The sequence below is a fragment of the Mytilus edulis genome, chromosome 3 (assembly GCF_963676685.1).
Source record: "Mytilus edulis chromosome 3, xbMytEdul2.2, whole genome shotgun sequence".
In the NCBI taxonomy this organism is placed as follows: domain Eukaryota; kingdom Metazoa; phylum Mollusca; class Bivalvia; order Mytilida; family Mytilidae; genus Mytilus; species Mytilus edulis.
This window is the reverse complement of record NC_092346.1, coordinates 25,940,304-25,966,110: the sequence shown is the minus strand read 5'-3', so window position 1 is coordinate 25,966,110 and position 25,807 is coordinate 25,940,304. Positions and strand designations below refer to the sequence as shown.

Sequence of the window (25,807 nt, the reverse complement as noted above, 5' to 3'; positions counted from 1 at the left end):
CAACTTGCAATGTATTTATTGGACTTCTTTTGTAAACAACTTAAATGAATAATAAAATTTGATAATATTCAGCAAAACAAAAGCATTACAATTCACAGCCAATGGTTTGTTTATATATCCTTGTTTCAGGTACATACAGAAATTAATACAGATACTGGAAACCAAGTAATTTTTGTTAACACACTACTGTGAATTTTTTTTTTGTGGGAACCGATTTTTGTGGATTAAAGAAAACTTAATCTCGCAGTATGGCAAACAAGCCTATAGGCAATTTGGGATTCGTTGAATATTTAATTTTATGGTTCATCCATATATAGATATATATATTCCGGTAGATAAACCCACAAGCTCCACAAAAAATGGTATGAAACAAATAATAGTAAATTCACAGTACGTTTGTTAAAAAAATGTTACCAGGATTTTATAAATAAAAAAAACAACCAAATAAAACAACTAATAAAACCCTAAATAAATATATTAATTATTAAGCACCTGATACTAGACTTTCTATGAATTAGACCAAGCAACTAAACTAATTCTTTCAACCTAAATAACTTAAAAACTGTACAAATGGAAGACTAAATACATAATGTAAAATAAACCAAAAAAAGGCCAAATAAAATATACAAGTTAGGATTGATCTTTAACAGTTTATTGTTGAATGAAACTACCAATATTCAGTTTCCTTGATCAATACTTAACATAACTAAGCTGCGAAATGACAAAAAAATCTTGTAACTTATCTGAAAATCCAGAAACCCCTGCAAATCAATTAGATTTTAATCAATCTTTATTAATCCCACATCCCAACGTTTTAACCCCCTATATCCCACATCCTCATTTTTTTACCTCTTAAATACCACACCCAAAACATTTGTCCTCGCCCTCTAAAATTCTGCAACAATTTGCAGTTTAGGATCAAAAGGACTATGGTTAATTTCCTTGTTGGTTCCCAAAATTAAAAATAAGAAGTTGAATAATTGGATGAATATCAATAAATTGTTTATGGACTTTTTGAACCAATCACAACATTTTTGTATAAACTTTAGAAAATACTACAAATTTCTTAAATCGAAAATTGGAATTTTTCTGATTTGATTCTATTCCCTGGTTGAGAAATGCTGACTTTTGACCTTCATGGTTTTGTTGCTAAGAAACTGCCTATATCACACATGTTGAACTTGGTCGTCATGGTTTTGCTGTGTCATAAGACCTTCTGAATCACTCCCTGGTACCAATAGTTTAAACACATTCTGTAACTTTCCTACTGACTCCGACAAACCTACGTTAACTACATATCTCTTGTGCCATACTTCTTTGTATGGTTCCATTAACTCCAATAACCTGCAATCAAAATTACTGGATAAATTACACTCAAATATTTGACCATACAATGCACATGTTTTTTTTAAATTTAATTATATTTGCACACATTCAAATTTGATCACAAAGTAAATAATCAATTAAAATAATATGATGTGATGCGATAAATTTAATTATTATGATTAGAACAGCATTTAATTTTCAAAAAGTTTTATTTTCTACAATCTCTGTACAATTGACTGCTTTCTAGACAAATAGTAAACAGCTGAATATTATCTGCTCGGTTCTTAACCTGCATTTCCAGAAACAGCCAGGTTTCACTGTAGACTACTAACCTATTCGCCAGATCTGTTTTGACTGTAGCTGGAAGATTACTGACCCCTAGGTTAACTACAGCATAACCAGCATGTCCAGCCATTGGGTTCTTACCAGCCAGTAACAAGGATTTACAAATTCTACAATGAAAAAGAAATATAAAGTGAAATAGTACTCCTGTGTGTGCGGGAGTTTCTCACTGCATTTAAGACCCATCGGTGGCCTTCGACTGTTGTCTGCTCTATGGACAATTGTTGTCTCTTTGACACATTCCCCATTTCCATTTTCAAGTTTATTAATATTTATTTTCAATACACACTTGGATACATTGAGTCATTAAATGGTAAAGCGATAAATAAATATCAAGTGACAAGAGCAAACATTCCATTGCTAAATATAACTGTATTGTTGATTTGTAATCAGATCATAAAATCTCAATGTAATCTTTAATGCTTTGTCATAAATGTAATATCAATTTTATATTATTTGTTTCGTTGCAATTTTTTGAACCTCCATTTTTCTGGAGAAGTTGGTTGTTAGGTTTTAGTAGTTGATGTGGTCAGTTGTACTGTCCTGTATCATGGTTATTCCTGTTATCTTTTTTATGTATTATATGATGCAAACTGAATCCAAGCATAACAAGAATGTGTCCTCAGGACACGAATGCCCCACTCCCACTATCATTTTCTATGTTCAGTGGACCGTGAAATTCGAGTAAAATCTCTAATTTGGCATTAAAATTAGAAAGATCATATTAAGGGAACATGTGTACCAAGTTTGAAGTCAATTGGACTTCAACTTCATCAAAAACTACCTTGACCAAAAACTTTAACCTGAAGCAGGACAAACGGACGAACAGACGGACAGACGAACGGACACACAGACCAGAAAACATAATGCCCCTCTACTATCGTAGGTGGGGCATAAAAATCAGAACAAACTAACCTACATTTACCTAGATACTACCGACTATTTTAAGTATTTTTACCAGGAAATATTAAAAATTGAAGTGGATATACTTAAAATCCTTTCTTACCTTGCAGAAAATATCATAAGATCACAGGTTAGACTCAATTCCTTTTTTATATGTTCACCGTCTTTACAGGTTAAATTTATTTTGAGCACTTCTTGTTGACATTTCTTCAAATGACGGACACTTCTCTGGAAAAAAAAGATTCACCAAATAACCAACAAAATTTACCATGCACATGAAAAATATATACATGTATATGAATCATACTATTAATCACATGTTCAAAAAAACTGCATTTTACTTGTACAGCAACAAACAATATGAGCTCAAATGGATATGTTTTTTAATTCAAATTATTTGGTTCTACTACTAATGAATGGAAGAAACTGAAAAGGTGTGGTAAGAAAATTAAAATTCAAATGAAGTCTTTAAACTTTCTTTCTTTCTAATTGTCTTCTATATAAATTCAGTATTTCTATCAAATTGAGAGTCTAGCTGAAGATTCATTTGAATGGATGTTAACGGACTCAAAATTAATATGAAACTGACAAGCTGTCTTTACTTCTGAGAACTTATGTTCAAGGGAAATAACTCAGATGCATTACAAGTTCAGCTGTTTAAAATGGTTGAAAAAGTCTAACAAAAAATAAATACTTAAACACAAAAGGAGTACCACTTTCTTTCATGTAAATTAAAAAAAGAAATGAATATAATACCTAAAAAAAATCTTCTAATAAATAAGATAAGGAATTAATTACATGAGAGCAATATTGGCACCACAACAGAGTTGAAATTCAAAACAAAAGGGGAGACAACTACAGAATAAAAAAAAGATGAATATTTATGACCAAGGGAGATAATTACCTGTAAGGCCTCTGGTGTTGAATGTTCTATAGGTATTGCATCAGGATTAAAATTCAAACCAAAAGGGGAGACAACTGCAGCAAAATAAAATCATCAAGGGAGATAATTACCTGTAAGGCCTCAGGTGTCAAATGTTCTATAGGCACTGCATCAGGATTAAAGAAGAATTGAAATAATGTTGATCCATGTTCATCTGGTAATTTCTGACTATCTCCTCCTAGAAAAGATTAACATTTTATCATGTAAAAAATAAATTAACTCTGAAAATTTAAATGTGATCACATTTATTTGCAACTCTTACCTTTATTGTATAATTTCTACACCATAGTTTATTTCATTTAATATCCATTTTATTCAAAGATGAACAAAATGCAGCAAAATCACCCAAATCTTTAAAATTAGCTCTGGAAATAAATAATGCTCACACAACACTGAAACCATTGAAGAGAATGCAATGTTTCTCATTTTAACTAAACTTTTATATTTCTTTTGAAAAAAAAAAATCAATCTCAAGATGCATAATAATTTTGATAATTACCTGCTTGTCCTCTACAACAACGTATAAGATATGTTTCTGCTCGACCAAGTTCTACAATCACATGACCAATAGTATTTGTGGTGTCCTTAAAAATGTGACGATTTAAAAGCTCCCCAAGATTGCTATATAAATAATCCTGAAAATATTTCAATTCAATGTTTAAAATTTACACATAAAAAGTTTAATATCAATAATAGTGAAACATAATTTGCAAATTTATACCACTAAGTCAGTAATTACTGCAAGAGAATTCAATTCTTAGAAGAAATTTGATTACTGGTATTCATTTTGAAGACCCTCTACTTTCATTCAGAATTTTCATAACATTTTTTTTCAAAAAAAAGATTGAAAATATTTTAAAATTATTTCAGGAATACTTTCAAAAAGGAATCTAATGATGGCCTTTAAAAAATACTCAAAATTAAATATTTATATAGATCTATATAAACATTGAGGAAATTTCCAAATTTGGTCCTTCAATTTATAAAGATTTTCCATCAAATGCTCACATGGTCATTTGAGATAAACAGGCTTCAAATAATAAAGAACAAGGCTAGCTAGGGTTTTTAGGTTTAATATATTTACCTGGTGACAATCAGAATTCCATGCTAATCCGGCAAGTACAAGTATGCCAGGCCAGGCAAATGGTAAATGTGTTAAATGTCCTTTACCAGACCAGTTGCAGACTATTGCCCCTAGGGCACCATGGGCATCCCCACATTTTACAGCGCTAAAAATGTTATTTATAGCTGCTTCAGGACAACCTGCTAAACTGAAATATAAAATAATGTGTTTTCTTTATTATGTATGATGTTAACCCTGTTACTAAAATATTGCTAATTTTGTAGGACTTTATTTCATATCTATGCATAAAAGTTGGTGTGTAATAATGCTCGTCATTATTTGTGGTACGTGTACTGGTAAAATATGATACAAGTAAAGAAAATATGTTCCATTGAATTAATTTTTTTAAGAACAAATTCAATAATACTGTAAAAGCAGAAATTTTCATAGATGATTGTAGTTTGAATATTTCATGAAAAGAATATATCCACAAAATTAAAACCATAATGAAACTTTAACCTACATATTTAATCACTTCAATTTAATGGAAACCACATTATTAAATTACAATAAAATCTTATATAGAGACAAAACCACGAAATTTTAACCCCACTATAGTTAATGTTTCTACAGTATTATAAAAGTTTGCATAAATCACAACTTTGGAAGACTTTACGACAACATAGGCTGGAAATGTTACCAAAGTTTCATTTACCTTTTTAAACTTTAACAGTTATTAACTTTTTAAACAGATTAAACAGATTAGCACAAATTAAACTTAACAAGACCAGTTGCCAAAAATTCTGCATAAAGTAAGGGAATTCTTTTTCATAACATTCTATTATATGTGCCTTACCTGTTCCATGCTGAAGTTCCTGGACACATTATATAACTAATCCTGAAAGTATAAAATAAAAGTCTTAAGAAAAAATAAATAACTTTTGTTGAAAATATGTGGTAACCTAAGTTTATAAATTCACACTTTGTCAGTAATCAGATGTTCAGTGTTTGTCGTTTGATGATGTGATTCATAAGTGTTTTTTATTTCTTGACTTTTATATAGATTTGACCGTTGGTTACCTGTTTGAATGGTTTAACACTTGTCATTTTTTTGGCCCTTTATAGCTTGCTGTTCAGTGTGAGCCAAGGCTTCATTTTGAAGGCTGTATTTTTACCTATAATGGTTTACTTTTACTAATTGTGACTTGAATAGAGAGTTGTCTCATTGGCACTCATATCACATCTTCTTATATTTTTTTGAACTTAGCCTGATTTCTGTTATTTCAGGTAAATTTGAAAAGATTGATATTTTATCTGAGTTTGGTTTGACAATATTTATTTTTTGTATTTGAAAAAGCAAATCTTTGGTGATCTCTTTTAACTATATTTTCAACTTTTACAACAAAAGATAAAACATAAAATGAACACCAAATAAGTCAAAAGACTTACATCAGTAAGCAAAGTACACTCAATGCAAGCATGTTAATAAACAGCTTAAATTCAAAACAATAAAAACACAGATAACAAAAACAAAACTAAAAAGAATAAATTAAGATGCCTGTACTTCCAAGATTCATGGTTTCATTTGAAAGTATAATCTTACCCATGACTGGACAATGGTGAGCAAAATCTCTGGAAATCATAATCAGCCTACAAAATAAAAATACCAGATATCCAGTTAATGGTTTTTACAGTTTCTGGGATAATTAATAGACTGTGCTAGTTAACAAACCTGTTATATTTCTTTTGTCATTCTAGGTAAACTTATTCTATAAATTCCAAAGTTTTATTTCTTTTTATTTTTTACAATTTTAGTTACTTGCTACTCGTCTTTAAGAAACACTTAAATAATCTATTTTGCCTAAATATTCAAACATTCAGCATCAAGACAGGACATTCTGAAAACCTTGTGCATACCGAAAGGTCCAGTAAGACCCCTTTTTAGCCCCAAAATTTAGCAGTTTTACAAAATTGTTAAAATGGAAACTTTTAGTTATTAATTGGACAGAAGAATGCTTCTGCTACATACATATGGCCTGTTTTTGGCAATACAATGCACATATATCGGGTACTAGCACCATTAAGTCATTCTAAATTACTGAAATCTTCACTTTTCTAGCATTTTAGTTAAATTTTAGACGGTTTTCGTGTAAAACGAAAGTGACCGCACCACATTCATGTTCATCCTTAATCTTGAAATGTAAGTTGTATTTGATGATAATACATAACTTATATAAAGGTTGAGGATAAACACGGATAGGGCCACTTCATTTTTGACAAAAAAACATCTGAAAAGTGACATTTTTCGGCATACTTGGTAGATTTTTCATATTTGAGCTTGAATCGGATTGTTTTTAATGACTAATTCAGTCAAAATCTTTCAAATAAACTAATTGATTGAAATGAAATAATCACTAAAGTGTTTAACCAGATGCTCCGCAGGGCGTAGCTTTATACGACCGCAGAGGTTGAACCCTGAACGGTTGGGGCAAGTATGGACACAACATTCAAGCTGGATTCAGCTCTAAATTTGGATTGTGATTAAATAGTTGACACAGCATAGGTTTCTGACACAGAATGAATGTGTTCTAATGAACTTAAAATTTTTGTTTTCTCTTAGAGCAATTCACTATGCTGTTGAATATCAATCCTCTCAAAACAAGAATGTGTCCTCAGTACACGAATGCCCCACTCGCACTGTCATTTTCCATGTTCAGTGGACCGTGAAATTGGGGTAAAAACTCTAATTTGGCATTAAAATTAGAAAGATCATATCATAGGGGACATGTGTACTAAGTTTGAAGTCGATTGGACTTAAACTTCATCAAAAACTACCTTGACCAAAAACTTTAACCTGAAGCGGGACAGACGGACGGACGAACGGACGGACAGACGGACGGACGGACGGACACACAGACCAGAAAACATAATGCCCCTCTACTATCGTAGGTGGGGCATAAAAATGTTTGAAGAAATTTTCTTTTTTATTTATGAAATTTCAAATGAGAAAAATTGAACCCAATTTTTTTAATCACATCCCCCTTTCCCTTATTCCAAAACTAATCTCAATTAAAATTTCTAATGGAGTTTGCAACAATAACTACTCATTTAAATACATCATAAAATATTAAGATGTAAAAAAAACTGCTTGTTATCACTGAATGTTATTTATTATAATTTATCAGTTGGTAGTAAAAAGTGAATATACATTGTATATTGTATATAACAAAGATTTAAGTTGATTCTGGACAAAGAAAGATAACTCCAATTAAAAAAAAATCTTGCTATTGCACAATATTTTGCAATTAGATATTTCTTGCTTACTATTCTGGACAAAGAAAGATAACTCTAATTAAAAAAAAATTTGCTATTTCACAATATTGTGCAATTAGATATTTCTTGCCATTGCGCAATACTGTGCAATTGAAAAGACTTGCTATTGCACAATACTTAATATAATAATTTTAGATCCTGATTTGGACCAACTTGAAAACTGGGCCCATAATAAAAAATCTAAGTACATTTTTGGATTCAGCATATCAAAGAACCCCAAGATTTCAATTTTTGTTGAAATCAGACTAAGTTTAATTTTGGACCCTTTGGACTTTAGTGTAGACCAATTTGAAAACAGGACCAAAAATGAAGAATCTACATACACAGTTAGATTTGGTATATCAAAGAACCCCATTTATTCAATTTTTGATGAAATCAAACAAAGTTTAATTTTGGACCAACTTGAAAACTGGGCCAATAATCAAGAATCTAAGTACATTTTTAGATTCAGCATATCAAAGAACCTAACTGATTCATTTTTTGTCAAAATCAAACTAAGTTTAATTTTGGACCCTTTGGACCTTAATGTAGACCAATTTGAAAACGGGACCAAAAGTTAAGAATCTACATACACAGTCATGACAGTTAGATTCGGCATATCAAAGAACCCCAATTATTCAATTTTAATGAAATCAAACAAAGTTTAATTTTGGACCCTTTGGGCCCCTTATTCTGTTGGGACCAAAACTCCCAAAATCAATACCAACCTTCCTTTTATGGTCATAAACCTTGTGTTTAAATTTCATAGATTTCTATTTACTTATACTAACGTTATGGTGCGAAAACCAAGAAAAATGCTTATTTGGGTCCCTTTTTGGCCCCTAATTCCTAAACTGTTGGGACCTAAACTCCCAAAATCAATACCAACCTTCCTTTTGTAGTCATTAACATTGTGTTTAAATTTCATTGATTTCTATTTACTTAAACTAAAGTTATTGTGCGAAAACCAAGAATAATGCTTATTTGGGCCCTTTTTTGGCCCCTAATTCCTAAACTGTTGAAACCTAAACTCCCAAAATCAATCCCAACCGTTCTTTTGTGGTCATAAACCTTGTGTCAAAATTTCATAGATTTCTATTAACTTAAACTAAAGTTATAGTGCGAAAACCAAGAATAATGCTTATTTGGGCCCTTTTTTGGCCCCTAATTCCTAAACTGTTGAAACCTAAACTCCCAAAATCAATCCCAACCGTTCTTTTGTGGTCATAAACCTTGTGTCAAAATTTCATAGATTTCTATTAACTTAAACTAAAGTTATAGTGCGAAAACCAAGAAAATGCTTATTTGGGCCCTTTTTGGCCCCTAATTCCTAAAATGTTGGGACCAAAACTCCCAAAATCAATACCAACCTTCCTTTTGTGGTCATAAACCTTGTGTTAAAATTTCATAGATTTCCATTCACTTTTACTAAAGTTAGAGTGCGAAAACTAAAAGTATTCGGACGCCGGACGACGACGACGACGCCGACGCCAACGTGATAGCAATATACGACGAAAAATTTTTCAAATTTTGCGGTCGTATAAAAAGTGGTCAAAATCTTTCGTCAGATGAACCAGAAATTTGAGGCCGAAATCGGTCCTTACCGGACCGACTCCTTTCTGTTTATACTTATGTCATGATATCCATTTGTTTCTTTTTCACTCTAGAAAAAAAGTCAATTCAACATCATAGATTACAATTTGCCATACCTGTATACCATATTCACTAATGACAACATCTGGTGGCAGGTGGATTAACAGTTCAGAGTCCATCCCATGTAATGGATAACCACATATATTGAGAATTTGGTTATGGCGTAGAGGTAAAAGTTTCACAGCGTCAGTCACATCTAACACATTATTTTCTGTATCAATCACAAAACTACTCAATCGTGGACCTAAACTCACAAACCTAAAACATAATATACACAACATAATTAATTTATCATATCATTGTATAATTATAGTATGTCAAATGTATGTATTATTTTTTGCAATCTCTAGAAATAATAAAATACAAAAGTTTCTAAATTCTCTCTTTTTCTCTTCTTCATTTAAAATTTAAAATCCAATAAATTCATCAAATGTTCAAAAAGAATTTGATCAAATCTCAGTGGTGATTAAATAAAATAAAATATCAGCAGGTAAGAGATGAATGAAGGAGGAAGGCATATTCATTGTATCTCGTGTGTTTAGATTGCGTTTAACTAAGTTTTCACAGAAAAGATAGTTGCTTGATAGATATAAGTAGCTTAAACTCTATCCTGCAAGGCAAACTTACTGGCTATCTGTAAAACAAGTCATAAAATCTTCAATAGTTGAGTATATATCATCAAGTTCATCAAACTGGACCTGTGGCGCCACCTCTAAAACAGGAACTAACTGTATACCCAGATCAGAACAATGGTCTACCAAATCCATTATTTCACTGTAAATAGAAAAAGATAGGTATGAGTGAATAAAACTGAGACAGCAACCCAAAATTACACTTCAAAAGGACTTATTTGTATTGGTAGTTTCAATCCCACAGATAAATATCATATGGTACACTTAAGTATATCATAAATTAATTGTACTGAATTTGTTTTCTTATACATAAATTCTTTTTTCTCTCTTCTTATGTTGAATGGTTTTGAAATAATCCCTAACAAGACTAATGGAAAAATGTTTTTTTTCTAAACTATAGAATATAAATGTACCTTTTGGAATATCCTAATTGCCAACCTTGTGTCTTCAAAAACCTACAAAACAACTGAACCTACAAAAGAAGTATAAATTTTTCAATATAAATACATTCCTTATATATCCTTGTTGTTTTTTAATGCTCCAAACTAACATATTTTCATGAACAATTTAATTTCATGAGTAGATTAAACATTTGATCTTCCTTTATAAAAATTCGTCAAGAATTAAGATAATCAGGAATATAAATTATTGATTACACAGATGAAGATGAATATGTTCCTAATGTCATAACTGTACCCTAATTACATGCATTACCCAGTTAATAATAACATGAGCAACACAAAGGATGCCACATGTGGAGCAGGATCTGCTTACCCTTACGTAGCATCTGAGATCACCCCCAGTTTTTGGTGGGGTTTGTGCTGATCAGTCTATAGTTTACTATGTTGAGTTTTATTTACTATTGTTTGTCTATTGGTCTTTTCCTTTTTTTTAGACATGGTGTGTCTGTTTAGTTTAGAATAGACATATGAGTTTGAATGTCCCTCTGGTATCTTTTGACGTGCTATTGCAAAGGTGGCTAAAATTGCTGAATGCAAAATAAAGTATATGTGGAGATAAGTAGGTTTATATTTAGTATTTGGGTCTTCAGTAATACAGATAAGTGCATTTGTAATTGACCTTACCATATTGATTTTAAGTCCTACTAAGGTGTCTATCATTCTCTTCAGAGTTTCCTGTAAAAGCATATCAAGGTATAAATTTTTTTATCTTTTAATAGGTTAATAAGAATTTCAAGCAGTGATTACTCTGAGAAAAGATTCCTATGAAGTTATAGGTTAAAAATTGTAATTCATAAACATTATATTAGCATGCTTTATTATTCATATTGCTTTAATTAAATGATTTAAAGAGACCTCATAGGTAAATCTTGTGTCTGACCATTTTATAAATCTTTCAGCAAATAAAGATGATTTTTAAAACTGTTAAATAAATCATGTAGCCTTAAGTTCCTTTTAGAATGATGAGAATAAATTATTAAGTACTGTGGATTCATTTATTTTCGTGGGTACCAATTTTCGTGGATTAAGAAAAACTTGCATATTCGTGGATATTTAATTTCGTGGTTTTGCTAAAGTCTGCATACAAACCTATAGAAAAATTATCATTCGTTGAATATTTAATTTCGTGGTTTGACTGTGCCCACGAAATCCACGAAAATTGGTATCCAACGAATAATAATGAATCCACAGTATAAAAAAAACCTTACAAAGTTAGGTAATCGTCCTTGTGAAGCATCAAACAGAACTCCTCTGTAGTGTAGGTCAGGCCAATCATCAATCTAAAGAAGAAAGAAAAAATACAAATATGTCTTGAAACTATAGACACCTCACAGTCACTGGTTCTGTCTTGTTTTATTTTCTATAAATCTTCATGATCTTTAATAAAATTGAAAATTGGGAATGTGTCAAAGAGACAACAACCAGAACAAAGAGCAGAAAACAGCCAAGGTCATTAATACAGAGAGAAAATAACTAAATTTTCTCAATTAATTTCATTTCAAGTCATGCTAGATTTCATTGTTGTTCATCGTTTTAGTTACAATTCAAATGTAAGCTTTAAATAAGGATATTTTATTACTTATCAGAACAAAGTATGCCCTTTTTTGACACCTATAATGTTTTTACTGAAAATCTCCAACATGCTCACTTTTGATAGGAAACATGAAATCTTACATTTTAACATGGGAGAACTAGATATAATTATCCTTATCATTGTACTATGCTCTCAAAAGGATATAGAATTTTAAAAAAACAACAACAAACTAATGATATCTTGTATAACCATCTTATCATTATATTTAACAATCCCACCAATAGTTACTGAGTTATGAAATACTTACCAATAGTCCAGGTATAATTATTTCCTCATTTTCTTTGTACAATGACATCAGCTGATACACGGTAGATATGGCACAATGTAAACTGCTGTAATCACTACATAACATTTTTATCTGAAAAAAATAGTACACAGAACATTAAGTATAATTTGGATCCTTCAGATGTGTTTAATATTCTATTTTAGCTTGAAAACCTTAAGACTGTAAAATTTTAATGTTTCAGCCTGAAACCAGTAAAACTTGTCTTTAGATACAGTTTTATAACCGTTAATGGCTGTTAAGCTCTAACATGGTTATTTTAAAACCTTTGTTGCAACCTTTGAACCCTGGAGTATAATAAATGATATTTGTAATGCAGTTTTTAGTCTTACAATTACCTTGTGATATAGATAATTTGTGTACATTTCCTGACATTTGACCTTTCAGGAACTAACCTGTCCTTGAGATATTATGAGTTTGTACATTTCCTAAAATTTGACCTTTCCAGCACTGACCTGTCCTTGAGATATGGTTAGTTTGTACAACCCATGTCCTGGACACAATCTGTTATTGACATGACATTGTAGATGTGGTACTCTTGTATCACTCAGACTACTCAGGAGGTTGATTGACACATTTAAACCCAATGATGTAAAACTAGGTTTTCTCATCTTTACAATCTTCATTACTTGTATGGAATCTAAAATGATAATAATTCTCATTGCAGATCAAGATTTTGTGTGTAGGTACTTTTGTTGAATCTTTGTAGATTTCAGATCACTTGTTTGGGTTAAAAATTCATTTTATAACATGTAATTATTCAGTAAAGCGTTCAAAAAGAACTCTTTGAAAATTTGCACTTTTTTGCTAATTGAGTTTTTAATTTACATAGATAAATATGAAAATGAAGATCCAAGATACGAGAATTTCATTGCAGATCAAGATTTTGTGCGTAGGTACTTTTGTTGAATCTGTGTAGATATCAAATCACTTGTTTGGGTAAAAAATTCATTTTATAACATGTAATTATTCAGTAAAGGGTTCAAAAAGAACTCTTTGAAAATTTGCACTTTTTTGCTAATTGAGTTTTTAATTTACATAGATAAATATGAAAATGAATATCCAAGATACGAGAATTTTTCAAAAACAGGTTTCAATATTCAATGATTGACAGTTTGTATTGATGTTAATTTGTTTCCTTACTACATATATAACTGTAGAAATAGTCAGTTAAATTATTTCACTGTAATTTTATAACTGTGTATTGTTTCTCACTGAAGCAAGGAATGAGGCTTTCATTTGAAAAATTGAAAATAAGCTGGTTTCTTACTTTCAGCTGGTCCCCCTGAGACATATACAGGAAGGTGATGACGGATGACAAAAGGTTTTGTTTCTTGCTGCAGCATGCTCTGTGGTTGTGGCCATAACAAGCTTAGTTTCTCTTCAGTAACAACAGGGTGTGGTGGCTGGATCATGTCATCAAATGATACAGTTTTCTGGAAAATTAAAAACATTTCTATAATTTATGTAACCTTTCAAAGTAACAGTGATTTAATTTGTCTTCATATTTAATTACCAGATAATATGTTGACAACTTCCCATCATTATTTTCCATAAAATACAAGAAATCTTTCATGTGTCAAGCATTTTTTTTATAGGGTCAATATATTTTGATGCTATCTTAAAAGAGCTAAACAAAGAATTTTTAAGGTTTAAAACAAAAACTATGCAGGTATAAAGCAAAAATTAATTTAATCTTCTGTTCAGTTTCATTATATGACATATATAATTCTTTAGTCATTGAAATTGAAAATTTAATTTTTCAAAACCCATTTAAGTTTTAACTGGTATGCTCCCAATTTAAGTTTGTATTGTCCATTCAATCAATCTTCATCCAATCATGGCTATCTGCAGTACCTACCATAAATGTAGGAGTTTTAAGTTCAGGAGATCCTGGTTCTGATCCATTAGCTGCTGTTCCATTCATTCCTATTGTTTCGGTACTAGCTCCAATGTCAGTTTTCAAAGACAGCTTTCCTAAATCTGCAGAAATGACAAAAATTTAAAAAAATGGTTACTTGTACACATAATCTCAAAAAAAAATATATATCTTTTTACATTATAAAAACTTCAAAGTTAAGGATGAACGAGTCTTGTAATCAGCTTGAAACTAAAATGCATGGATTAAAATCAGTTGAAATGCAATAGGTATCCCCTCTTGTAACATTCTGTACAGAAATGACAATTATAATCAACTTTCACTGTCTTGGTGCTAAAGTTACATGTAATAGATGAAAAAAAAATCCAACACAATTGCTAACTTTTCTGTTTTAGCTTTTTTTTGTGTGTTGTAGGTTTCTCAATAGATATAGTTTATTTCAATTAAAAAAATAAGAAATTCAATTTGCATAAAATCATAAGACTGGCAATTTACCAAATTCTTCTTCTATATTTATAAGTGGTGGAGGATTGTCTAAGGCATGGATTATTTCTTTCCTAGTTCCAGCTAGATCTTTGCACGTTTTCCCCTCATCTTTGCTGTAATAGACAATCCAAAGAATTTTAAATAACTGGTTGAATCAGGTGTGTTTTATATATGACGTCATAATGATATTTACTGTAAATACAACTAACTTTTTAAAATACCCATCTAAATAGTATAGTTTCCTGCAAGAAGTCTTTCTTGGTTAGACTGTACAAATAAAGCAATTAATGAGAATTGATTCCAATATAACTCAAGATTAAGTAACTTTTATAATAGAATGTGTTGTGAATTTCCCTAGTTTATTGTGTAGCAAAAAAACGAGTCAGATGACACCATTTGTTCTTGTCTTATCTGAGAGCATATTATGGTATAGTTTTCTTTTTTTCACACAAAATGTGGTTTTCAATGCATACGCCATACATGAAAAATTGAAAAGATTAGTTGTTGCCATTGTGACTTACCCAGCTGTGACATTAAGTGATGAATCAGCACCATATGCCAATAACTCTGTGATGACCTCAACATCTCCTCTCTTAATGGCATCATGTAATGGAGTGTAACCTTGACTGTTTATCTGGTTCACATCAGCACCTCTTGCTATGAAGACATATGAAATATTTAGCTATTTTAAGCAGACAATAACATTTTTAATTAAGTAGTCTAGCAAACATAAAAAACACTCAGAATATCTGATAAACATAGTAAGAAATATCAATTTATTCCATGGAAAATTGTAATTTCATGGATATTTTATTATTGAAAATATATTTGTGGTTAGCAAATAGTCATGTAGTTCATGAAAATCCTTAATCCTTCAAATAGCTTGTAAATTTTAAGTTAAAACAAAAATGTGTCGATAATACACACATACCCTACTCACACTATCATTTTCTAAACTCTAATTAGAAAGATCATATAAAAGGGAACATGTGAACTAAGTTTCAAGTTGATTGTACTTAAACTTCATCAAAAACTTACTTGACCAAAAACTTTTACCTGAAGTCAAACAAACTTACAAACAAGCGGACGGGTGCACAGACTGCAAAACATAATGCCACTTGGTGGCATTATAAACAAAGCTAATGCAATATATTTCATTTGTCCTTAAACTAAGCTCAAAACTCACCACATAAACACTGGATGATATCCCTGTTTGCAAATGATGCAGCCCAGTGAAGAGGAGTACTTTTACTTTCTTCACTGTCGTACAAATTTACATCTACTCCTGCTGCAAGTAACTGACAAATTCTCCCAACACTGAAACAATTACAACATACTACATTTGTAATAAAAAAAAATCTAGCAACGGGTTAGTTAAGTTTACGTTTTATAAAAGAGACAAGAGAGATATCAAAAATTTAAATAATAAAATCAACATTGTTTAAAGATATGTAGCTCCTGAAGACTTTACCTCAGAATTGTTTCCAATTCCACAAGAACAATTTTTGTTTTTTTACATGACATCATGATCATGAATAAAATTTACTATGTACAAACAGACAAATGTGCATATAAAATACAATTTAAGGTGGTACCAAACACCTTGACTAAAATTAATTTGTTTAATTTTCATAAAATTTTGACAAAATATTTACTTCGACCCTTTGACGTGTTTAACAAAAATATCAAAATCTCAAAATCTTGAACCAGATACATTATTGGAAAAAATGATTCCATATATAGCAGTTTGACAAACACTTATTATGGTCATTGCGAAGCTTAATATTTCCTTAACAATACAATGTGATTAAAAGTTTAGCTAATTTTTACAGAGTTCTCTCTCTGTAGTGTTATGTACCACCTTAATGGATTGCCTTGCTTGAATATTGTTCAGGATTTAAAGTTAAATTGTTTATATACTTAGACTGTGCTGCAGCTTGTAACAGTTCTTCATTAAAGACTTTTGTAATATTATGTGTTGCTGCTAAGTCCACTGCTGTTTTACCATAGGAGTTGTGGATACCAGGATCACTTCCAGATGACAATAAGGTCCTAACTACATCTATCTTTCCTAGCTGTAATTCAAATTTAAATGTATTTTGTAACTTGACATGATCTCATTAAACATTTGTTTTAAAAATGAACTTGTAGTCTGACAAAATCTTTTTCAACTCTTATTCTCTAGACACAAGCATACTTTTCTCATGATTTGTTTTGGAAGAGTCAGATTTTAAATCAAAATTCCTTTATCTTATCTTTTTTTTATAAATCATATATATAATGCAAATTTGTGACTAGAAAAATATCAGCCATTTAGATTAGAGAATTTTGTTTATCCTTATTTTTTCTTCCATCTTGAAATATCATGTAAAAGTTTCTAGTCCTAGAGCTTGTACTTATTGCTTGTTGAAAAGGGCATATCTTGTTTTGATTAATTATTTTGTCATAGATCAGGCTGTTGGTTTTATGACTATATGGCAAAGTTTTGTTTCTGATAGTTAAAGACTGTACTGTGACCTATAGTTTCTCGTATTCACTTCAATTGGACGATGTTGTAAGGTATTTTTTTCATTGACAATCATAGATGATTTTCTTATTTCATATTTAATGGCAAATAATCATTTCAGAAATCATCTGTTATTTCACAATATAATTCCCTAGAAACAGCCCTAAGCTTGATTACTTGATTACTTTGACAACATTACACGAATAATTCATCAATCCAAAACTTTTTTCTAAGTCAAACCCTTAAAGGTTACATGATAATACAATGTAATAATATCGGAGAAGTAAGATTTACATAGTGTTGTCATGAAACAGAAGTTCTAAGTGGACAGATATTATTGTATTGTTTATATCAAAGGTTCCAGGGGAACTTCTGTTAGAAGAAACAAATATACCTTGACAGCATTACTAAATAAATTACCTTTGAAGCAACATGAAGTAATGTGCCATCGTCATGGTAACAATTGTTCAGTACATTTGATATCACCTGATGATGGTCATCATCTAAAATAAATTGTAAATAATAATTATATATAAATCATAAATATATAATAAGTTTTAAACTTTCCATTCATGTTCTTAATTGAAAATTTATGAAAATGATAATTACATCCTCAAATTTAAAAAAAAAATCAAATACCTAATTTTTGCTACATAAATTGAAAATTCACAGAAATTTATCAAATATTATTCAACATGAAGGCAAGACAAAAAATGAAAAATCCAATGATATTGACAAATCTTGAGTTGTTTTTCATGAATGAGTTATACCAGATGACCCGAGGACAGAAATAAATGGTTAAGGTTCATCATAACATTTCTTCAAATATGGCTGTATATTTTACACCCTGAATTATACTCTGAGTATAGAAAAACCTGTGAAACATTTTAAGGCATGGCTGGACCACGATGAATAAAATTTAAGTACATTTTTCAAAATATAAAAAAACTGAACAGATTTTTATGTGTATTTTAATTGTTCCTGCAAAAAAAAATAAAAAGTTGGGAAGGGTTCGACAACTTACAGAAAAGAGCGACGATTTACAGAAAAGAACCAAAAAGGACCAAAAAGGACCAAAAAGAACCGAAAAGGACCGAAAAGAACCGAAAAGGAGATCAACGTTTTTTGTAATCGAAGAAAATTAGCAAATTGCAAATTATTTAAGTCTATTAAAAATGAAAGGATATTTTTGACAAAAGTTTATCATTAGGTTTTTAAACCTTATACTGCGACAGGACTGCATATAATAACTTACTGTACATGTGAAAAATTATAGGTAGGGTCGGATGCCTAACTTATGGAATAGAAAACATAGAACAGACAAGAACATATAAGATATTTATTCATTACTGTCAAACAATCGTTCTACGTTAATTGTATTTATAAGCTAAGTGTCATTATTTTGTCCAATCTCTGTCGCTAATTCATTTCGAACATTACAACAGTTCCTTATATATATTTTTTTGGAATGTGTATATATATTCAATTCATCAGTGAATATATAATAACACGGACATTCGTACAATCAGACAAAAAACAAAATAAAACAAAATATCGTGACGGAAAACTTTACAGTAGTTATTGAATAAATACGAATATTTCGTTCTTTTTTTTGTGTTTGTGTATTACATGAGGGAGGTAATGCCCTTTACCGTCAGGCGTCAAACGGTCATTTTCGGCTACCGTAAGCGTCAAATGTATAATTTTTTACCGTGATTCGTCCGATGTCTTAAATAATTATCGTTACCGTTATTTTTGGGTAAAAATAGCGTGATTTGTCAAATTCAGCTGATTTTTTTATCGTCTAAAAGAAAGTGTACATGTTATCGTCATTCACTAAAAATTATCGTTAACGTCTTTGGTTAGAATTTTTACCATTATACGTCATTAAGGTACCCCCATTCCTACCCTGATCTTACATGTTAAATGAAAACACATTAATTGTTACTTTGACACATTAAACCTGTCAAGGATTTGAATTCTTCAAGGAAAAGTCCCGCTATCTCCATGCACAAGTTTCTCAATAGATACATATACTAGCACAGGCCAACATTTATTTTATCACCATCTGACATCGTTTCGCTAATGTACATAGCTGTTTTAAATGGTTTATAAGATAAAATTATTAGAAATCAACAGGCCATTAACTTTTTCACACCCTTTAATCTATACCTATAAAAGAGTAAACAGTTATCAATTATACCGAAAGCGGGTGCGCTATTCATTTATCTATATTTCCTGAAATATGAAATGAAATGACTGTGATGTGCACAACATTTATAATATGTAGATAATGATGTATTTTTTTTTATTGATTTATCTCCTTTTATTCACATGTAGCCCAACGTTTTATACCGTAAATTGAATTAAGAAATTGAAAGGAACCAGGAACATCTTAAAGTCTGCCATGGTTTACATGTAGCAGGAATTGAAATTTTATTCAAATGTTTTTTACAATTCTATTTTCTAAAGCAAGAAAATGACGCTTTGATTTTTTTATTAAATATTTAAATGCCTTAATCTGATTCAGGGAAATCTAACTTTTTTTGTAAGTCTACATATCCCTATAAACGTTCAAAATAAATTTGAACTATACATTCCTTTATTACGAGGGGGAAAAATTGGTGTATATATATTAAATAATAATTTATATGTATGCTCTTTTCGGTTCTTTTCTGTAAATCGTCGCTCTTTTCTGTAAATTGTTGGACCGGTTGGGAAAGATGTTTCAGAACTACCCTCTACATATTGTAATAATAAATAGAGTGAATTGTATTGATAAACATTAAATATATAGACGATACAGGACAATAGACATATTACATGTACATGAAGATGTCTGCAAACAATAGGCGATTAAAAATGGTAGACAGAATCAATTGAAATGCAAGTGTTTATATCTTTTTAACCATCTAAAAGACTATGCAGACTAGAAAAAAATACACATAAAACTTGAGGAAGGTTTCAATTTTTCTGAAGTATAAATTGCATATAAATTTTACGTATTTGGGTTCATCCATCATGTCCATGCCATAATACTTTCTCGGATGCACAGGTTAAATTTTGTGGTGAAAACGCTGCCTTTATCATCAATTACTTTTTGGACAATTGGAAGGTACAAATGTAGCTGTAACCTGGGAACATTAAATCTTTAAACAAGAAATTAATCTGATACGCTTTTCAGTATAAAATTGATAAAATTTCTGACTCCCAGACTTGGCGAAATTGATGGATTTTGGAAGCGTCCGACTGAATAACTATCGGAACTGCTCAATAAATTAACCACATAATTCTAATCGTATATAAATTGTACAAGTTTTATCATAAAGTAGATATACTTTGTCATATAAAATGACCAAAATTAGTTTGATTTATTTGATGTGAAGTGTTTAATAATGGTTTGTAAATTTGGGAATGCAATCCAAGCAATTTTATTTTGACCCTGTATGCTCTCTTTACCATTCTGTGATTAAATGAATGTGATTTTAACAAATTTGAAGTGACAGAATACAAGTTTGATACACTGCAATCACTATCAAACTAGTTTGAAATACATTTTATTGATATTATCAGAAATTATTAGGATAATAGCGAGTATGTTTTAACACATGTCTGATTCAGTATTGTATCTTTATTAACTATGACCTGACAATAAAATCGGCTGCAAATTATTTGGTAGTGTCAAGTCCGGTCAATATATATATGTTCCTGCTGTGACCTAATTACATACATTTAAGCATTGTGACTGACATATCGGCTTTGAATCCTCATCAGTGTTCCAGCTAGGTTTTCAAAAGGGCAGGGTGCCAATCCTGAAAAAGGGCATTTAACGCGCGATATGATAATATGAAAAGGGCATATTTTAATAAAAGATGTTAATCAAACATTTGTGTTTATTCGTTGAATCACAGGTTATACAAGAACAACATCTTTAGCCCATATAGAACTCTATCTTTCTACTTTTAAGGCTGAAAAACTTGTCAAGCAGCTTGTCACACAAGTTTTTTTATCATTGCTTGGCACAGTTGAACTTTATATGCAGTATGTTTTGAAAGGAGATCAGTTTCATACTGTTTCTATGGTCTACCACATTTTACCAGTTTCACCTTTCTTCCCCTGCTGTGCTTGATGGCAATACTGCACAAAACAGCTGTGCTCAGTAAATTCACAATTTTAGGATATAAAGCAACAGTGAAAAATAGTATCAAAAATAAAGAATACAGAAAAAAGATGACCAAGGCACCCTACCAACACTGCTACTAAGACCCTCTTTAACTTTTCCCATAACTCAAAATAAATACCTAAACATATATATTCTTAAGCAAGAAGTACATGTTTGGAGACACATTTTAGAATATGTAAATGGGTTACTCAATGCTAGGAAAAAAATCAGATTGAGTTATCTTTCTATATTCGGGTGTGCTCCTTCTTTGGAGGATTATAAACAGTACGTAAATATGATGTAAATATGATCACAATATGGTGGCCGATTTTGTTATTTTCGTATCAAAAATGAAGGCAGTCAATGACAAATACGTCTGAATTTTCTGTTTATTTTACAGAAAACAAGTAAAACAATGTCTTCAACCAGTTTATAATACACCTTATCGCTAATCCCGGCTGACCCGGCCGCTTGAACTTTTGACGTCAACAACAATCACTTTTCCATTGTGGCGTCAGATATTTTGTTTTATGACGTCAACATTTTACGGGAACCTGTGTGATATCCAGCAATGGCGGACAAATAGTGATAAGGTGTATGGTTTTCCAACTTTCTGTCATTACGTTTCTTCCATGAAACTACGGTAAACATCACAAATTGTGCCCAAGTTGTTGTATGCACATTTCTTCAAAGATAATTGCCGACTGACCGATTCTATTTGAACGAATTAATGTTGATGATCATTAATGACCCATCCGATAAACGGATTACCTATAACAACAGATTATGACACCAGTTGTAACCATAGATTAGCTGGGGGTGGTAAACAAAGTCATAATCTTTTCCCCAGGTAAAATTTAGTAATTAGCGTATCATATCAATACGCAAATTAATATGCAATCGATCTTCAAAAAAAGGCAGGGCGCCCTGGAAACTGTAAAAAGGGCACAGGGCGCCACTCCAAAAAGGGCGGGCGCCGCGCCCTCTGAAAACGGCCTAGCTGGAACACTGCTCATTAACTCAGAGCAAAAAATGTAGCTTTCCAAGTTAGGAAACACAAATTACAATTGGACCTATAAAAAAAGTTTGTTATAATTTTTAGAACAATTTTGGTGCTATGTTAGAACTTTTGAATCCACCCTCTGACGATTATCATAACATGCATACTTTGCTCTATTGTTGATATAAAAGCTCGTAAAATATCTGTTCTGTCATTTTCTACAGCTATGTGAAGTTGTTGAATTATTTCTAACTTTTCTGTCATGTTTTCGTGTACACCGGAACCGCTTTCATGGACTCTCGGGATTTATCTTTGAAATCTTTGTAGGGTGCCGAAAGAATAAAAAGAACTTGCTAAAATTAGTTTTCCTTGCATAAGCTTGAAGATGAATAGACTACTACGATCTACAGTGTCCTTGTTGAATACTGAGAACAGGTCAACATATTGTCGTCTTCTTGCATATTATTCACAAAATGCTGGAAGCAAAGAACACATTGACGGTCTTGTCAAAGACAAAAAAGTTGTTTTATTCATGAAGGGCACCCCTGATCAGCCCATGTGTGGCTTTAGCAGATTGGCAGTGCAGTGTCTAAATATGCATGGTGTTGAATTTAAAGCACATAATGTTCTTCAAGACGAAAGTTTGAGACAAGGTATATTTGAAAATACGAAAATATATGACCAAAAACAACTTTAAACAAGAAATATTTTGTTAATTTATGTTTTGACAAAAATTATTCACATAAATTAAAATTTATTAAAAAAACATTTACCAGGCATACGCCGGAAAGTAAACATCAGTACGTTTATGGTTTTCTGTAACAAAAGAAGAAGAAGAAGAAGAAGATTTTAACAATAATTTAGAATTTTTGTATTACATTCTTATGCAACAATTAAAATTGATAAAAAAATAAAGTAAGTTATTCAAGGACCAGTAGTGTTTTACTACGCTTTACTACGACAACAATCGAAATCTCACACTACTTCATCTCGTACTAATGTTAACTGATACCAGGACAGAAGGATAGAGTCAAATAAAACAACACTTTAGCTTGGTCATGTTGGTTCGCATTTTTACAACTATTTTTATTAACACAAAGTCAGAGTGACAGAAAGATTGAAATACCTCTTTATCTTGAAGTTTCATTAAAAAAAAATCTCACAAAAGCAATGATTCTAAACAGAACTTCATTCTATACATTTTATAAGAAAATAGAGAAATATGATTTGAGGGTTCCTAGGAATTTATTCTTGTAATGCTCTGTGTTAACGGCCATACCTTGACCTATAATGGGTAACTTTTATAAATTGTTATTTTTGATTGAGAGTTGTTTCATTGGCACTCATACCACATCTTCCTACATCTTTAAATATAATATACAGAAAAAAAAGATTGCTCTAATACATACATGTATGACATATATACATGTATAATACTTCAGATGCAGTATTACATGTATAATGAATAAGAATGCTGAACTGCTTTCGAAATAATATCCAAAGTACATGTATATAAACATGTATAATATAAATACATTTGTACCTTATATATACTGCTCTACCACAAAAGACATGAAAGCAGCAAAAATCCGTTCTTTTAGATGTGAAAGTTAAAGAAGTCTGGTATCTTAACATACAGAGAAACCTATAATTATCATAGTCCGTCATGTTACTCAAGTATACAGTTTTACAATGTGTATGGGTTTTGTGGCAATGTCTTTGATCTTTTGGCAAACTTTAAATAATTACCATGATCATCACTTTGATTTTCTTTGGTTTTAATTTTTATCATGCTTATGTTAGGACAGACCCACTCATCTTTATTTGTCAGATTATACATGTAGCTCTTTTGACCTTACCCAACAATAATATCAAAGATCTTTTCTAGTCATAAAAAAGATATGCAGGAACATATGAGTTAGTTGTTAAAAAAAGACTAGTTAAGTTGTCTCAGAAAGTCTGTGATTGGTTGCCAGGACATCAAACTAACATAACTATATGCAAAATGATATGTATGGTTTTAAACTTTTAATCTTTTTTTTATTCCAGGAATAAAAGAATACAGTAACTGGCCAACCATACCCCAGGTTTATTTAAATGGTGAATTCATAGGAGGTTCTGATGTGTTGGTGGAGATGCACAAAAATGGGGAACTTGTGGATGAATTACAGAAAATTGGAATCCGATCGGCTTTGTTAGATCATAAAGACAGTTCTTGAAATCCTAATGGCTGACATTGAGAGAACAAAAAATGATATTTAGACAGCTTTGTACTCATCACCTTGTTTTTTTCATAGTTTAACTATTGTGAATGTATCATAAAACTACAATGCAATGTTTTGTTAGTATCATGAATGTTAAACATTTAAAAAAAAAAAGAAAAAAAAATGTAGAATGGAAAATTTGAAATATTGCAGTAAACAAGAATAATTTTAAAGATTTGGATGTCACATTGAAAGACATTACTGTTATAAAAAAAAATCTGACAGAAGTATTTTCCTGTCTCTGTCATGTCTGTGGTAATATTATTAAGAATGCAATGTGAATTGTTTTTCACACTCAGTTTTTTATTGTTGATTGCCATATTAGTTATAAAGCATGTGTCCTTTAAATCTTTCCTTTTTGCTTAATAAACAAGGAGACATATATCTTGTAAAAGTGTTTAATCTTTTTCTAATGTGAAATCATTCAAAATGTCTTGGTTTTTTTTCTAGTATCGATATTCTTATTTTAATACACTGTATACTTCATTTGTTTTCTTTTCTATAATGGAAATCTACAAACAAATTTACTTCATAAGATCATAATGTAAAGTAATGTTTATGCAGTTACTGTGTGATATTTACTTCTAAAAACAGCAGTCAATACTGAATATTCAAGAGTAGGAGAACTATACCTTCTCAGAAGTTTCCATGGGAGATAATTTAAAATAATTATTTTTTTTGGAGATATTAATCTTATCTCCCTTTATTTGAGCTTAAAATCTAAAAATCATTGATCTTTTTTGAGATATTAATCTTATCTCTTTTAATTTGAGCTTAAAGAATATTTCCCTTAAGTATTTTAGAGATTAAATCAAAGAAAACTTTGAATAATTCAAATTATGCACAATTTAAGATAAAATGATTCAAAAACTTAAATTTGGACAATTTTTAGCAATTTAAAAATTAATACTATTCATCATCTTTTGCATGGCATTTAGTGTAACAATCTCTATAGATATTTTTTGAATTATTATCAATGAAGTGGAATTAAAGCCTAA

General features: G+C 30.7%; 2 protein-coding genes across 2 annotated transcripts; one reads left to right on the top strand and one right to left on the bottom strand.

The window, feature by feature from the left end:
* LOC139514253 (uncharacterized) lies at positions 1 to 22,887 on the bottom strand. Its single transcript, XM_071303196.1, has 23 exons — positions 22,713 to 22,887; positions 17,804 to 17,886; positions 16,798 to 16,952; positions 16,064 to 16,194; positions 15,399 to 15,534; positions 14,887 to 14,990; positions 14,374 to 14,495; positions 13,783 to 13,948; positions 12,968 to 13,152; positions 12,477 to 12,587; positions 11,844 to 11,915; positions 11,260 to 11,310; positions 10,588 to 10,646; positions 10,170 to 10,316; positions 9,599 to 9,800; positions 6,181 to 6,227; positions 5,434 to 5,475; positions 4,599 to 4,785; positions 4,014 to 4,149; positions 3,586 to 3,692; positions 2,675 to 2,799; positions 1,659 to 1,778; positions 1 to 1,344 (listed from the first exon to the last, which is right to left on the bottom strand). Exons 1-23 carry the CDS (start codon positions 22,807 to 22,809, stop codon positions 1,167 to 1,169), a joined length of 2,763 nt encoding a protein of 920 aa, XP_071159297.1. The 5' UTR covers positions 22,810 to 22,887; the 3' UTR covers positions 1 to 1,166.
* LOC139514258 (uncharacterized monothiol glutaredoxin ycf64-like) lies at positions 22,874 to 25,807 on the top strand. The gene is made up of 2 exons (XM_071303202.1): positions 22,874 to 23,198; positions 24,595 to 25,807. Exons 1-2 carry the CDS (start codon positions 22,931 to 22,933, stop codon positions 24,762 to 24,764), a joined length of 438 nt encoding a protein of 145 aa, XP_071159303.1. The 5' UTR covers positions 22,874 to 22,930; the 3' UTR covers positions 24,765 to 25,807.